Here is a 17,399-nt window from a genome sequence, read left to right on the forward strand (position 1 = left end):
AGATGTGCCATGTAGAGTAGAGATCATGGATCTCCATATTAGAGATGTGCCATGTAAAGTAGAGATCATGGTTCTCCATATTAGAGATGTGCTATGTAGAGTAGAGATCATGGTTCTCCATATTAGAGATGTGCTATGTAGAGTAGAGATCATGGTTCTCCATATTAGAGATGTGCTATGTAGAGTAGAGATCATGGTTCTCCATGCTAGAGATGTGCCATGTAAAGTAGAGATCGTGGTTCTGAAACTAGAGATTTGCAATGTAAAGTAGAGATCACGGTTCTCTATACTAGAGATGTGTCAGGTAAAGTCATGATCACAGTTCTCAGACTAGATATTATGGTTCTCTATACTAGAGATCTGCCATGTAAAGTAGTGATCATGGTTCTCTATATTAGAGATATGCCATGAAAAGTAGTGATCATGGTTCTCTATATTAGAGATATGCCATGAAAAGTAGTGATCATGGTTCCCAGACCTAAAGATGTGCCTGGTAAAGTTGTAATCACGGTTCTGTGAACTAGAGATGTTCCTGGTAAAATAGTGATCATGGTTCTCCATACTATAGATCAGCCATATAAGTAGTGATCATGGTTGTGTAAACTAAAGATCTGATGACCAAACTAATCCCCTTACGGTAAATCATATACAAAAACTAGAATAGCCAGAAAAAACAGCTAAATGGGGAAAACACCAATAAAATATAACTTTTAATAATAATCTTTAAAATAAATAACACCCCACACACATTCAATACCACAGCCGTGGTCCTTATTATTAGTCTTTTGCCACGCATCAATATCCTGGTACTCTTTGGACTCAATTTACACTGAAACTATTAACAAGTGGATAGGAAGAAAGAATGGTACAATCTCACCCACTCCATGATCAGTCTCAGAGTTCCTTTTCTTGGAGTCCAATACGATATGATGCAGGGGTACACAATCTTTCCGGGCAGTCAGGATAACTCACCCTAAAACGCCCCTAGTTGTATGTGTGTGTTTGTGTGTTGTCTACCCCTGCTCGCACAGGGTCTGTCGGGGCACTCGCCCTAACAAGGGCGACCCCTGCCCCGAACTACCCCTTTGGGATACAATCCCTATATACACCCTATGTCCACATCCCGACGTGGCCCGTTTCTATTGGTTTTACCAAATATCATCAGGGGATATATTGGAAACAACAAAAGGTAAGTATATGTATAAATTAAACTGTGCAATACAAAGAGAGTACCTCCTAGTTATAGATCACAGTGGCGATCATAAAGTGACTCATGCAGGAAAATCATGCAAAGATTAAAGTGCTATAGATAGTACCTATGCCAGTGTGCAAAGAATATTGCACTACCCTGTAGCTAAAGTGCTATGTGCTGTATCAAAACCAGTAAAACACTACTAAAATGATACTTCAGCTACTACACTTGCTATGATACAAATCCGCTGAGACACAGTCTGGTGCAGTGGCTAACTACAGACTATCCTAGTGGTCCCTGGTATCGTCTAAAGTGGGGCTACTTTTATAATTACCTGTTCCTGAACGCCATGCTCCACACTTCCTGAACGCCGGCTGGAGTTCCGGTCGACAATGACGTCACATCCGGATGTGACGTCATTGTCGACCGGAACTCCAGCCGGCGTTCAGGAAGTGTGGAGCATGGCGTTCAGGAACAGGTAATTATAAAAGTAGCCCCACTTTAGACGATACCAGGGACCACTAGGATAGTCTGTAGTTAGCCACTGCACCAGACTGTGTCTCAGCGGATTTGTATCATAGCAAGTGTAGTAGCTGAAGTATCATTTTAGTAGTGTTTTACTGGTTTTGATACAGCACATAGCACTTTAGCTACAGGGTAGTGCAATATTCTTTGCACACTGGCATAGGTACTATCTATAGCACTTTAATCTTTGCATGATTTTCCTGCATGAGTCACTTTATGATCGCCACTGTGATCTATAACTAGGAGGTACTCTCTTTGTATTGCACAGTTTAATTTATACATATACTTACCTTTTGTTGTTTCCAATATATCCCCTGATGATATTTGGTAAAACCAATAGAAACGGGCCACGTCGGGATGTGGACATAGGGTGTATATAGGGATTGTATCCCAAAGGGGTAGTTCGGGGCAGGGGTCGCCCTTGTTAGGGCGAGTGCCCCGACAGACCCTGTGCGAGCAGGGGTAGACAACACACACATACAACTAGGGGCGTTTTAGGGTGAGTTATCCTGACTGCCCGGAAAGATTGTGTACCCCTGCATCATATCGTATTGGACTCCAAGAAAAGGAACTCTGAGACTGATCATGGAGTGGGTGAGATTGTACCATTCTTTCTTCCTATCCACTTGTTAATAGTTTCAGTGTAAATTGAGTCCAAAGAGTACCAGGATATTGATGCGTGGCAAAAGACTAATAATAAGGACCACGGCTGTGGTATTGAATGTGTGTGGGGTGTTATTTATTTTAAAGATTATTATTAAAAGTTATATTTTATTGGTGTTTTCCCCATTTAGCTGTTTTTTCTGGCTATTCTAGTTTTAAACTAAAGATCTGCCATAAAACGTAGTGACCACGGTTCTCTGAACTAAGGATGTGCCACGTAAACAAGAGATCTAGGGGGTCCTAATTTTTCTAGACTCAAACCTCCAAGGTTAAAACAGCACAGTTAGCCACTTCCTAGCATGAAATAGCCGTTAACACGGAACAATACATGTATTCAAATACACTGAAAATGTATATGGGAAAGACTTTAGGTCCGACATCCCTTTATATGAAGAAGTGCGATCACATGAATAAACATTTAAGTGAATATTCCAGCACAGAAGCTTGCGACTAACTCAATATAAAAACACAGTCATTTCACAGAATGGGGCATGCAGTATCGGGACCACAGAGATGCATAAATAGATCACACTGCTTCAGTATGTAATGTGCGCAGGCAAGAGCTCCGCTAACCGGGAAGAGGAGAATCAGATCTAATCTATCACAGATATAGTTTACTTTTAGAAATGTTTCCACTTACTTCGGTCCAGCGAACCCTTTGGCGGAAGCTGTGGCAGCTGGCGGCCTCTACGTCCTGCTAATGGGGTGCTTGAGGGGCTTGTCTGAACGGAACCAGTGCGCGGATGTGCCCTATAAGACATATGTTTAAACAAATTGCAGACAGTTAAGATCCGTCCTCCATACGTCAACGTGATGTTACTATACCAATATGGGGGCTATAGCTTTAAAAAAAATCAATCAAATATTTCCCCTCAAAAATAAAAAAAAGAAGAAGAAGAGACTGATTGGACTATGCAGATTTCTGCCATTGGCACAATGAAAGCACAGTAGACACAGAAGAGAAAGAAAGCCAATAGTCACAGGTCAGCAATCTGTGGAATTGATACATAGAGACAATTTCATCAGACAGGTTATTACTTAATATTACAGTAAAGAAGCTGTTATGGGACAGGATGATTAACAAAATTAATAAAAGTTAATTAAGATGGTGAGAACAGTGGTGACACAGAGTAACCATTATAAATCACATCCAGTCCATTGGACAGGCTATCAATTATCTATCTATCTATCTATCTATCTATCTATCTATCTATCTATCTCCTATATATCTCCTATCTATCTATCTATCTATCTATCTATCTATCTATCTATCTATCTATCTCCTACGTACTGGGGTGGCACCCACTCCCTTACCTTTCCAAGTGCTGTGGACTTTTTGTTTTGTATCTATCTATCTATCTATCTATCTATCTATCTATCTATCTGCACCCAGCATCCCATTTAGTGGCATCACAGGCCGATGGCACATGACATGAGGCAAAAAAAACAGCATATTTGCCTTTTGATATGGTTGCGTTGGATGGAAAAATCTTCTGGCACAACCATGCAAGAAGGCAACTAGGCTAAATCACCAAGTACATGTCAACAGGGCCTGAATGTTGCCCGTACAAAAAGACGGCCTCAAAACGGTGTGCTTTGGTTACCATCGTCTTGACTCCTAATAGACAAAATGCAGAACTTGAAAGCTTGCTCATATGTAGCTTACAAGAACAATCTTCCATTCTTACGGTATACCTTAACCTACTCTGGGCTCCAACCAATGTGCAGAGGATGGAACAAGAGGATGGAAAGAACAGCAAAAACGACCCTTGTCTTGGGATGGAGATGGCATGAACTAAAATAAAAAGCTTAGTGTTACCCCTAGGAAGTGGTGTTCACCATCCTCAAAAAGATTTTCCACCCTGTGTGGGAGATTTATCAAACATGGTGTAAAGTGAAACTGGCGCAGTTGCCCCTAGCAACCAATCAGATTCCACCTTTTATTTTCCAAAGAGTCTGTGAGGAAAGAAAAGTGGAATCTGATTGGTTGCTAGGGGCAACTGAGCCAGTTTCACTTTTCACCATGTTTGATAAATCTCCCCCTATGTCTACAGCTAACTTTAGCCAGGCTCTATATTCTGTGCCCCCATCCATGGTAATGTTTATTGGTCATTCATATACCATAACAAGGAGTTAGGATACACAATTTACTACATCAAGAGAAGACCTCCAAATCTAAAGAACATAGACAAAATTGTATTTTTTCATTCTTGTAAATCTATGAACTATAAAAACCATGGACTATGAGTTCTATGCAAAGTACCTACATGAATTAATACGACCAAAAAAGATTTTCTTAAGATCTCTGAGACTAGATGAAACTTTTATAGAAGAGCAGAACTTTTTATTTAACCCTATATTGTAATAAATTTTAGTAGCTACAATTGCCCCTAGTCCTATGTTGGACCATAGCTAACTAACTCAACTCTGCTTCATCTACATAGGATTCCAGATGTGTATGGACTTTTTGTAGCCCCCGTAGACTCTTCGGTGATTTATAATAGGTTAATAAGTGCTGAAAAATATATCTTCTGCTGGAAAAAGAAAACATTGCATGCAAGCTTGATCTCCGAGGCCAGAAGGGAACCGGGTCTCGTCTTTCAAGCTATACCAAATGCTTTCTTTCGACAAGATACGACTTTCCGAACTTATTAACGTCTACAACGAAAAGGGCGAGAGTCTCGGATTCCAAGTCAACTTAAAAAAAAAAGGACCATAAGATGACATGAACTCTCTGGATAAGCAATGTCTGATGAGGACAAACAAAGTTCTCACTCTGCAAGAGAAGACATGATTGTTATGGGGTGTGCTCTATGAGTTAAACCAGGCTTCCTGAACAATGAGAAATAATCACAAAACAAATGCAGTTAAATACGGTTAGTAAACAACGTACAATGGCATCCACACCATTATATCCAGCAGAGAATATAAGTAGTGTGCCAGCAGTCAGAACGTTAGTATCTACTGTTAAAGACGTGATCAGCCAAGAATGACAAAGAGACTGGAGAGCTACTGGGAAAATAAAATGGTGATTCTGTGGGGGGGGGGGGGGGGGGTAGGGGGAGCAGGAGAGGAATTAGGCTGAGCCATTGTTGGTTTTCACCTCGATAAGGCAGGTGAAGGAGGGGCTGATCTTCCCGTCATTAATGAAGGCATCGACCTCATGAGGTTTGAGTCAGGGCGTTCAGTGGATCGGGAGCGGCAATTCGTCCGCTCAAGTACAGGCCGTTGCTCTGTGGACCTGGATCTTTGATATGGGTGTCTATCGGCCGCTTCACAATTCCTGTAACGTTAGTCAAAAAGCCGCTCAGTTGACCGTCTGTCATATTTTCAGGGAGGAGAGATTTATATGTTTTCACGTTTTTTGTTTTTCTTGACCCAATATTCATATTATTATACACATTTTATATACATTTATTAAAAAACAACAACATAAAATAAATAAATAAAGAGATGGTGATTCGGAACAGGTTATACTTTATAAAGATATTGAAAAATTAGTAATTCATTGTCTTGTCCATTTCCATTTCTTTCTCATTATATGGTACATTCAGTAGAAACCAACCTAAAATATAAAAAAAGGGAATGTATCACACCAAAAACATGATTGGTTCTATTCATTTATGGATGGTTGCACCATATCACATACATCATGTGGTTCTACTAAACTGAATTGAGATCGTCAGGTTCTATCAGGATCCAAGTCCGGTTTAGTTGAACCTCCCAAGCTAAGTTCATCAGCATCGGGAAAGTCACTCTTGACTAATTTTCATTGGCTTTATGTTGGCTGATCGGCTGCCCTACTGACATTGGGATTAAAAGTTTCTCTACCACAAGATCAAAAGCTGTACAGAAGAAATTGGGAGAATTGAGTTTCTCGATACACAGTGCAGTACCTGGCAAGGCAAAGGCACTTGAGGTAAATGGTAGTGACCTATTATGTAGTCACCAAGACCTGATGATCAACTTCCCATTGGAAATAGTAAAGACTGACCTCCACAAATCAAATCCTAATAAAATTTAACTTTACTTTATAAGTTATTAAAGGTACTTGATGGTCAAAGGTCTTTTTGCATAGACCTAATGTTATGTGGGCCAAAGTGCAGGTTATTCTAAGATAGTAGACTGTCTACAAAGGAGCTTCATCAGAACAAACATACAGAGATGCCTGAATAATGTTCTGATTCGTCAGAGACCAATGAGAAGTTCACCTAAGCTGAGTAAGGTCTTCAGATTGGGGCCTTACAACACTATGAAAATTCTGGGCATCACTGGGTACTGGCCATTTAGGGGTCTGGGAATTAGTTGTTTCCAATTGGGTCAAATTTCAAGATACTCAAGGCTAAAAAACCTGGGACAAGTTGTCCTGGTGCCCAGAGCAACCCAAATGATTGCACTAAAGGAAGATCAACTCCATTGGACTCTGCTACTGGACATATAACAAAAGAGGGCTATTCAAGTTATCCATGGGCTCCAATAACAGAAACAAAAGGGATATGATCTCTTTATAAAGCCTTTCATTCTGGAATCACGAAAATCCAAAGTCATGCTTCACCGATGTGATCTTCCCACGCATATCTATGATACAACAGAATATAAATGAGCAGATTTTGAACGTGCTCAGTCTCAAACAAACCCGAGTGTGCGGCATTTGATTACTGGGGGCTGAAGAAGTTGGATGCAGCCACAAGGAGTCCTGGGAAACATGAATACAGCCATAGGCCAAAGTCTGTATCAATGTTTTCCAGGCAGCCTTAGGGTACTATTACACGGGCCGATGGGGGCCCGATAATAACTGTAAACGAGCGTCAATCTGCTAGATCGGCGCTCGTTTACTGGGCCTATTACACGGCCCGATAATCGTTTAACAAGGGCTGCATGGACATTGTTACCGATGTCCTTGCAGCCCTTGCTTAAACTGCAAACATTACCTGTTTATGGTCCAGGGCTCCTCTTGCGGTCTGCTTCTCCCCGGGTCCCGCACGTTGCACGTGGCTGACAGGCCGCTCAGCCAATCACTGGCCGCGGCGGTCCCGGCCAGTGATTGGCTGAGCGCCCTGTCAGCTAAGACAGGCCGCTCTGAAGCTGCAGCGCACAGGACCCTGGGAAAAGCAGACCGCAAGAGGAGCCCTGCAGCCTGGATAGGTTATGTATGCACTTTGCATATCGTCAGCCGCCGTCCGTGCATCGCTATTACACGTAGCGCGGCGCGGTCAGTGCCCGAAAGTTATAGGTCCAAACCTATATCAACAATCAGCCGATGATTGTTGTCATCGGCTGATCGTTGTGTTTATTACACGGAACGATAATTGTCCGGATAGGGCCGATCCAGCCGATTATCCTTCTGTGTAATAGTAGGGCTGCGTCAAACGTCTTTAGCCACCGGCAATCACATGCTGCACGCTCAGATTCTGACAAACCCGAGAGTGCTTGAAGTTCGCTTATCTGTACATCAGAAAGTAATTTTCAGCCCTGATGTAGTGATTGGGCTCATACATATCTGGTGATACATTCCCTTTAAACAGGCATAAAGCACAATGTTCTTTACAAATATAAAATGATAAAAGTGTTGGACACATATCAACACATACAGTAAACATGTATTGATTGTTCTCATTTTACAGCACCTGCCAATACAGACATTATTGGGGTAGTAGCAGGAGTACAGTACACCTTGTAGCCAATCTTACAATACAAACAGTACAATCCAAAGAAAATTATCATAAAAAAATTAGTAAGGCTCAAATCCAAAATGAAGCGACATAGGCCACTGATTATAAATGACTGTGACCTACCTTACACACAATATATATGGCACATACAGGTACAGAACATAGCCATGAACAGTAAGTACATAGTTCACACATAAAACAATACAACATCCTCTATAGTACAAGACAAAAGCTGGATGACCTAACATACAGTAGTGGTGGTTCTCTATTCCACGTCTAATGACCAGAACTGACAGTATCATGGGGTTGATGAGGGTGTTGGTTAAGGCTATTAGATGTACAGTTGGGATAAAAATTATGCCCTTATTATGGTTACAGCCTAAAACAATAAAAAATATATACGGGTAAAACTGAAAATTTTGCACGGTTCCTACGCTTGGCGCCATTCTTTTGCCGTGCAGCAACTAAATCCTCTCTCTCTGTGAGGGGATATGGTCCCACTGGGAGGCAGCGGGCCTACCTCCAGTGCATAGAGCCAGGTCATTGCATGGCAGAAGAACGGCGGCGAGCATGGGAACCAAGCGACGTTTCAAAAGGACTCCCAACATCAGCGCTGATCTGCTAACATTAAAAAAAAGTGATATACCAAATGGCAACTTCATTTTAAACTTAAAATTTGTTCAATATTTAAACAGTTTTGGCATTCCCGGTATTATTATGAAAGATGATGATGCCGGGAGCTCCGAACTTTGTTTCAGATCGTCCATATTTATGGACCATGCATGGAACATGGAAACAAGGCCTAAGGGTGTTTTTGTTTTTACTGAAGATTAATGTCACCATAGAATGTTATCACAAAATATAATATACCAAAGTGCTGGGTAATACTGAAGCTAGGTCCATTTGTGACAGTAGTAGTGGAGGTGGTGGTGGTGTGGCTTTGCTCCATACGCTACTTTTTTTAACCTCTATGGTTCTTTTCCTATTACTTAGCATAATGGTAATTCAAAAAGTTGCTTAGAAGTAGATTAAACTGATTATTCCCCTACTATTCCCCATTATATTTCTGGGACTCCTACAGTGACCTTGAGAAGGACTACAATTGAAACCCTTGGCTGGACGTCAGGGTATCTGTCTAACGCTGGCTGACAATACAAAGCTATTAATCCTGCCCCCCAACTACACATGAATACTCGGCTTAGCCAATAGGGAGAGGAGATAAGTTACTACCAGATACCTCTGGCTGTGACTATTCTCCCCCTTAGGGTTGAGCAAGTTAAATTTTCACCTTTCCAAAAAAATATGTGTATTGACACATACACCAGGCAAAATACAAAATGTTGGGCAGCTGTAAACACAATAAACAAATTACACCTGCTCCCAGTCCCCAGAGCTGCCGTCCTGCCTTTCCCCGTCCATTGCTAGTTTACTCTATTCCGCCTGTATTTTTTTAAGATGGCCATACATGAGGGATAAATGCTTGCAGAACCGGATATTTTCGGTCAGACTGGACGACCATCTATTATGGTGGTATAGCCATATGATTTTTAGAAAAGATGGAAATTCAACATGTCGGTGCCGGTCTATTCCCGAGCTCTGGCCCGCCCTTGAGCACAGGGAGCAGGCCAGCCAGGCTTGCGTGTGAGAATCACCCTTCTTCTTTGTGATGCGGCTCCATTGATTCTAAAGGAGCTGCTTCAAAGAGGGGTTTTGTCACACTGGGGGGCCTGTGGGCCTGTCCCCAGTGGTCCAGGGTGGTCCGGTATTGACCGGCATCGTGCACAGGAACAAGGCGGCAGTAAAAAAAAAATGACTGCGTCTATTAATGTAAAAAAAAACAAAGCAATGTACCTCTTAGTACATTCACTTTAAGTTTTATCATTCATTGGTAACCAGAAGGAGGCTAATTTAGGCCATGGGCTCTGAATCTCCATGCGGCAACTTATGTACACCCTTGATTGGGATTCTAAAGAATGAGAAACTATCTACAGGTAAGATGTATTTCATCCCCACTGGTGCCCAACACAGTGGGACCTAGTTATATTTTTAGTCTTGCTGTCGTCTTCTTCTTCACTCATTACTCTTCATGATTCCAGGGAGTAATGGTAGGAAAATGCAACCAATCCATTCATCATCTCAGAGACCTTTTAGGGAATATACAGTGGTGACGTCACTTTGGATAGGTCATTTTGCACATGCCTTAGGCTAAGGGCTCCTGTTCCCTTCAGGTACATGAAAATCCTTGACATTGACCTTTGTTACTTACAAGCTCAAGTCTATAGCAAACGATAGGTTACATTCCCATGAATATTGGTTCTGTTTACAAAAAAGTGCAAAACAAAATGGCTGCCTCGAAAATTGAAGCCTGCTGTGATACTACGGTATAGCACACAAATTACATTGAAAAAGATATGTACATGAGAAACCTTCAGCAGATAAAAAATTAAAGGAGACCTGTCACCCCCCGTGCCGGGGTGACAGGCTCCTCACCCCCCATTACAGCCCCCTATACTCACCTGATCCCGCCGGGTCCCGCTTTTGGATCCGGTCGGGTCACGGAGATATCAGCGCCCAAAGCCCAGCGCACGCCCTTACAGGAGAGTCCGATGCCCATGGAGAATGACGGAGCATCGGACTCCCCATTCATTCTCTATGAGCGTCAGACTCCCCTGTCAGGCCGCACACTGGGCTTCGGGCGCTGATATCGCCGTGACCCGACCGGATCCAAAAGGATGTGTAATTTACTTTAGTGAATGCCCAAAGGTTAGTCATTATCAGGGGCAACATATCAAAGCAAAGCTGGCACATGGGGATTAGTAAGTGTATACTGTATAAGTATAATGCTTGTACATATGAAATATGTATAGACGGTGGAGAAGGTCAAACTGCTAGGACTCCTTTGTTTTAAATAAGGCAGGGCACCCCACAATCTCAGACAGCTCCGCAGCCAATGAAAGGAGTGGTGGTGTATGTCAGGCCCTGCTTTTCAGATTGTGGGGGTTCCCAGAGGCACAACCCCCTGCAATCGGACACATCCCAAATCCTCTGGATAGGCAATAAGTTCTGTTAAAGGGGTACCCCAGCAAAAAAATATATTTTATAAAATCTAAATTATATTATAAAATACTGGTGTCACAAAGTTATATAGCTTTGTAAATTACAAATCTTGAGTCTCCCAGTACTTCAGCTGCTGTATGTCCTGCAGGAAGTGGTGTATTCTTTCCAGTCTGACACAGTGCTCTCTGCTGCCACCTCTGTCCATGTCAAGATAAGTCCAGGGCAGTAGAGGTTTTCAATGGTGATTTGCTGATGCTCTGGACTGCTATGTAATTTTCTGGTACTAGTGGTGTTGAATTTGATTTATTTTTTTGCTGGCGTACCCATCTTTAAAACCATAAGGGTCTGGGAAGAAGAGTCATTCTAAGAGCTTTCACATTATAATATGTTCTCTATAATAACGACACATAAGAGAGTATCTGGATATAGGCTGGATAAAACGTCAATATTCATTAAAAGGAGTGAAGAGTTTTTCTGGATACACCAGTTTTTTATAGGCTAAAAGAAAACACAGCACACAGGTGGAAAAGGATAGAGGTGGCTATCGTGAAAAACGGAGAAAATGTGAAAGAGATGCAACAAATTCGGTGATTTCACCGACACCGGTTTAGATACCTACATATAGGTAACAATTAGAGATGAGCAAACTCTGAGAAAGTTCGGGTTCATCCGAACATGAACTCTCAGCGGTGTCTGAAGTTGTTGGATGCAGGTTGCCTGGAAAACATGGATACAGCCGTAGGTCATAGACTGTATCCCATATTTTCCAGGACTCCCTAGGGCTGCATCTAACTTCTTCAGCCACCGGTAATAAAATGTAGAGAGTTTGCATTCAGATTAACCCAAACGTTCGCTCATCTTTAGTAACTATACGTTTCCATTTGCAGCTGTTTCCATTAAAGCTATTTTGGCATCAACTGCTTTCCTTCTATCACACTACTCTGTACTTACCCCGGGGACTCAGCTGAACCATTGACTACATGATCTGCCCACGTACTTGCACCATTGTATAACCTTTACCATGCAGCCAGAATGAAAAATAAAAAGTGTTAAAATGTCAAACAAAACATCAACATGAAATGGCGCAAAAGAATAAAAAAAATGACCCTAAGCGGCATATTACTAATGGGTTCAGACAGCTACTGCAAATTATAGTGATTGTGGCTTGGTAATTGGTAATAATTTCGAGCACACTTGGGTTCGTCCCAACCCGAACGTTCAGCATTTGGTTACTGGTGGCTGAAGAAGTTGGATGTAGCCCTAAGGCTGCTTGGAAAACATGGATACTGCCATAGGCTGTACCCATGTTTTCCAAGACTTCATAGGGCTGCATCCAACTTCTTCAGCCACCAGTAATCAAATGCTGAACGTTCGGGTTGGGACGAACCCAAGTGTGCTCGAAATTCTCTTACATTTATGCCTTATGAAAAGGGCAATTAACTATAGCTGCAGCATTACACAGGCCTCCTCTATAGGAGACCCCTACTATTACCTCCATATGATTTAAGAGAGTGGAAGGGCATGGGGTTGTCTAAGTATATGTTCCCATAGGATAACCACTTGCCAGAAATACATATCAAAAGTGTCCCCCTAGTGGAAACCCCACTGATCAGTTCCCATCTGTGATGAAACTGGCAGTAAATATTCCATTTCCCTGCAGCGCCTCCACAGGGAAATTGGAGTATTACACAGTACCCATTGCAATGAACTGTTATCAATTCAACTTCAGAATTAGAGATAGATAGTACATGTAACCACCCATTAGTGGTGATGAGATGAGTGATGAGAATCTTTTCAACTCAGAATTCCCTAATAGGATGCATGCAAATCCCCTGTAAGACCTGACAAATCTTTGCAATATTTCTCCATATATAACTTGCTTATTTCTACATCAGACCATCTGGTTATCCCATATGGGCCACAATGTCTATTTTATTATGCTGTGATAAGGATGGAGTAAAAATGAAGATGTGGAGCCCTGGGATGAGGAGGAGGCTTATAGGCAGGAGCCCTGGGAACAGGATGCTAACACATCACTTTGCCTTAGTCAGGGTATATAGATATAGGGTTAGCGCAATAAAGTCAACAATCGCCCCATCAGAAAAAAGGTGGCCTAACCTGCCAAAGATAAACCACTATATGAATGAATAAATCAGCATACAGTGGAAACCTCCAAACCAACATTCTGCTAAAAGATGGAGGCTTAAGGGCCAATAAATATTAATAATAATGAAAGATAATGAATAAAGGAGAACATGGCCACAGGGTACAGACAGACTATGGGTAAGGGTGTGTTCCCACCTACAGGATCCGCAGCAGATTTGATGGTGCAGATTTGATGCTGTGTTCAGTTATTTAAATGAAATCTGCTGCGGATCTGCAGCAGAAAATAAGCTGCGGATCCGGTAAGTGTGAACGTACCCTTAATGAGGAAATAGATCACTATATAGTGCCCATGCATCAATGCCATAGGAGAACTTAAAGTGGTACTGTCACTTAAAAAAGACAGACATGTCAACAGTTCTGATCGGATGAGTCCTGAGACCTCCACAGATGGTTAGATAGGGCCTGTATTTTTTGCCCAGCTCACCACTCAATCAGACTTGCTGCAGGAGATGGACTCCATAGACTAACCTGTCTCCAAGTCGAATCGATAAGCAAGAGGGGAAGCAAAACACATAGCTGTGTGCTTCTCCCAGCTATATCTAACCATCTGTTAGACTTGTCCCTTATATGAACCTAACATTGACGGGCCTTGCTCATGATAACACTGTGCACTAATATAGTCATATACATATAACTGGGAGGGTCTCCTGCAATGGAATCCACTAACCAAAGCAGAGAGCTGCTATCACATAGTGGCACATGTATTACTCACTGGAATTGCCTCTATGTTATCCCAAATGTAATCCTACTTGAGATGAGCACACTGGGGTTTGTCTGGACCTGAACGCTCAGCATTTGATTACTGGTGGCTGAGAAAACATGGATACAGCCTATGGCAGTTCAGGTCCAGACAAACCAGAGTGTGCTGGAGGTTCATTGATCTCTAAATCCTACTATTACAGTGAACATTTGTGACTGTCTACGACTTCCCTCGTGCATAATATATGATTATTTGTAGATCCTTAAAGTGTAACTGTTTTTTTTTTTTTTTTTTTTTGCAGAAATCAGTAGTATAAGCGATTTTAAGAAACTCTATAATTGGTTTTATTAGGCAAAAAGACTCTTTCTGTACTAAAAAAGCAAATTCCCAGCCTCCTCCTCCCCCCCCCCCCCACTTCTTATCTGTGTATTAGCAGGCAAATCCGTCTTCATTACAGAGAAGCCAGTGAAGATGGGTTCTGCTGTGCCCATTATATCCTATGGAGTGGGGAGGGGCCGAGGGAGATGAGTGAGCAGGGAGGAAAGACATGAAGGTCAGCTGTTTGTAGACTCTCTGGGCACCTAAAACGCTGTATTCAGGGGTCAAAAAGGTCAGTGCTTATCTAGGAACTTGCTGAGAGAAGATTGCAGGGTGTTGTGCTGTGCAGGACTGCTCTGTGCTCACTCACTCCTCTTAACCCCTCCCCTCTCCATAGAGCATAATGGACACAGAAATCCTGCTTCATCTGAAGTTAGGGGAACCTAGAAAATCAGCTTTTTCAGTACAGAAGGAAACTCTTTTTGTAAATAAAACCTATTACAGATTTTCTTTAAAATTGCTTGTACTATAGATATTTATTGTTTCCAGAAAAATGACCCTGAAATGACAGCTACGCTTTAAATGCAGACCCCTAGTTGTCTATTAAATATAACCCAGCTAACAGAGAGATTTTCTTATTAAAACAAAACAAAACACAAATCTTTCCAGACTCCCTCAAAAATGTATACAGTAGACTGGAGGACTCCCAAAAGTATAAGGGGGATCTCTTCACAACCAAGTTGATGACTCGTGGTCAAGGTAGACAAGACCTTGTAATGTGTAATACGAGTAGAGAAACATACTCAGCCTGGTGTACAGTAGTAATATAATCATATCTAACATGAACAATCCTCAATACTATACATAGAGCTAGATAATAACTATATCTATGGTGCTGGTGCAAATACCTTTCAGGAACAGGGGCAGGTTCATTGCAATGTGAATTAGGCACTCGGCTCTCTTGTCTAGTTCTCCTAAATACAGAACAAATGCAATCTTTAGAGACACTGCATCCAATCCATCCATTTCTAAGAATCACACATTAAAGTCAATGTAGCGTTCTACAGCCTATTTACAAAGGCTTGATAAAGCTATTTGGTCCTAAGTCAGCTACAGGTGAGGCAGCGGGGGGCTGAACAAAGAGTAGCTTTGGGTACATAGGATTTGGCAGAAGTTTAAAACGTCCCTACCATCTTAGAAACTCGTCAGAATGACAGCTTTAATTAGTTTTAATTAGTAGGGGGTCTAAAGACCCCTCCCGATTGCCCTAAAAGAATAGCAACACACTGTGACCTTTCATCTCTGAAGGATTTAGTTTCCCTTTTTTTAGTGTTGAGCGAACTTGACGAACATTCGGCTTTGACAATGTTCATCCGAATGCTCGGCATTTGACTCTCGGCAGCTGTAGAACTTGGATAGGGCTGTAGGGCTGCATCCAATTTCTCCAGATTCTGGAAGTTAAATTCTGAGCGTTTGAACGAACATTGCTGAACCCGACCTTTCAGCACGTTCGCACAATGCTACCTTTTTTGCAGATAGTTGTCCACCATTGGTAATCCCATCAACGGAGGAAAGTAACAGTTATGTACTCTGTTATGAACATGGATATATGTCACAGTGGGCCATTAGAGCTGGCTACAGGCCACATGGTGGATGGTGGTTGACTGATGTCTAAGGCTGGGTTCACACTACGTTTTTGCAATCTGTTTTGACCACGTGGTAGACCACGTTTTTTTGTCCGTCAAAAAAATGGACCCGTTTTGATCACCCGTTTTTTTTTTTTTTATAATGAAAGTCAATGGAAAAACTGATGCACACACTTGCATCTGTTTTTCAATCCGTTTTTTGAAAAAACAAATGAAAAACACGTATTGTGAACTGAGCCTAACCCATCGATGCTCTTATACAACCACTGTGTTAGATTTTGGGTTGGTTCTTTGGAAAGTGGCAGAATTTAGAGAACAGTGATGGAAATCTAGAGACATAATGGTACATTCTCATCAGAAACACCCTCTAGGGCGATCAGCTAATCGCCCCAAGTCCTGTACCTGAAACCCCCTGTACCTGTGGAAGAAATGGCTGCTATTACATGGTGGCTGGTTGAATGAATGTTCTTGAGGTCAGCTTTAGTTTACCGAAACAGAAGCTGCACATACATAGTGGCTCTGTATTGTGGCTCATAGAGGTGGGCTCCATACAGTGGGCCCCGACGCTATCTTTTGAATATGTGAATAGAGCTACAATTGGATATAGATGAAGAGTGGGCATGCAGCACTATTCTTGCCATCAAAAAGTTAGGAAGCCTGAAAGAACCCCAACAAAAAGCCTTGGCTTTGGTGTAAATAGAGCCTTACTCTCTCTTCAAACCCAAAGCTCCAGATAAAGCATCTAGTCGTTAATAGACAGGTCTTCTTCCCATTCGATGCACTACATCCCAATAAACAAAACACACACAAAAACTCCATGCAAAAAGAATGTAAACTACTGTGTGCATATGCATAGACATATATAGGACGAGCCACATATATAAGAGCACACAGCATGAAGGTATAGGTCCATGTCCCACACCAAGTATACCTCTCGAGGTCATTGTAAGCACCCTCAGAATAAGTACGGCACATCTTACGGGAACGCAGCATTCGGATAGCATCTTCACAAAAGATAGGATACATGGGGTGATCCGTGCTGGCAAAAAATGGGACACTGTACTTATTATCCTGGCACATTTATAATCTCAAGGTTACTGTATATCACTGCAAACTCAATTCACACACAGCTCGGGTGCTTATTGCTAACATTTATACCACTATGCCCATTGGTAGAGATCATACAGTGCTTCAAAATGCCCATATGTCTACTAGGTAGAGGCAGCTACTTTGAAGTCAGAACCAACATTCATAAGAATACAACACGATAGACCATCCCTCTAAGTTGATATGGTAGTATAGACGATCTGTATTATGCTAGGGTAAAAATATAATCATTTTGGGCAAATAATTATATACCATAGGGTAATGGTGGATTGATCGCCATCAAAAGGGTGAAAGCTACACAGTTACCTGTGCCATATAAGATAAATCTCAGTCTTTATAGGAAGTGCAACTAA

The 17,399-nt window shown here is 41.8% G+C and overlaps 1 protein-coding gene across 42 annotated transcripts in view; it reads right to left on the reverse strand.

Moving 5' to 3' along the window:
• RIMS2 (regulating synaptic membrane exocytosis 2) overlaps positions 1-17,399 on the reverse strand; it is a 424,384-nt gene that overhangs the window by 115,841 nt on the left and 291,144 nt on the right. For 22 of the 42 annotated variants that reach the window (XM_069957228.1, XM_069957225.1, XM_069957221.1 and 19 more), the window contains 5 exons: positions 16,871-16,978; positions 15,202-15,267; positions 12,061-12,123; positions 5,484-5,663; positions 3,021-3,130 (listed from right to left, as the gene is read on the reverse strand). In XM_069957228.1, coding sequence (XP_069813329.1) covers positions 3,021-3,130; positions 5,484-5,663; positions 12,061-12,123; positions 15,202-15,267; positions 16,871-16,978 — 527 coding nt within the window. The remainder of the gene's footprint in view (positions 1-3,020; positions 3,131-5,483; positions 5,664-12,060; positions 12,124-15,201; positions 15,268-16,870; positions 16,979-17,399) is intronic. The other 20 variants (XM_069957250.1, XM_069957246.1, XM_069957244.1 and 17 more) reach the window with 6 other exon arrangements.

The sequence above is a fragment of the Dendropsophus ebraccatus genome, chromosome 2, assembly GCF_027789765.1.
Source record: "Dendropsophus ebraccatus isolate aDenEbr1 chromosome 2, aDenEbr1.pat, whole genome shotgun sequence".
Taxonomy (NCBI): Eukaryota; Metazoa; Chordata; class Amphibia; order Anura; family Hylidae; genus Dendropsophus; species Dendropsophus ebraccatus.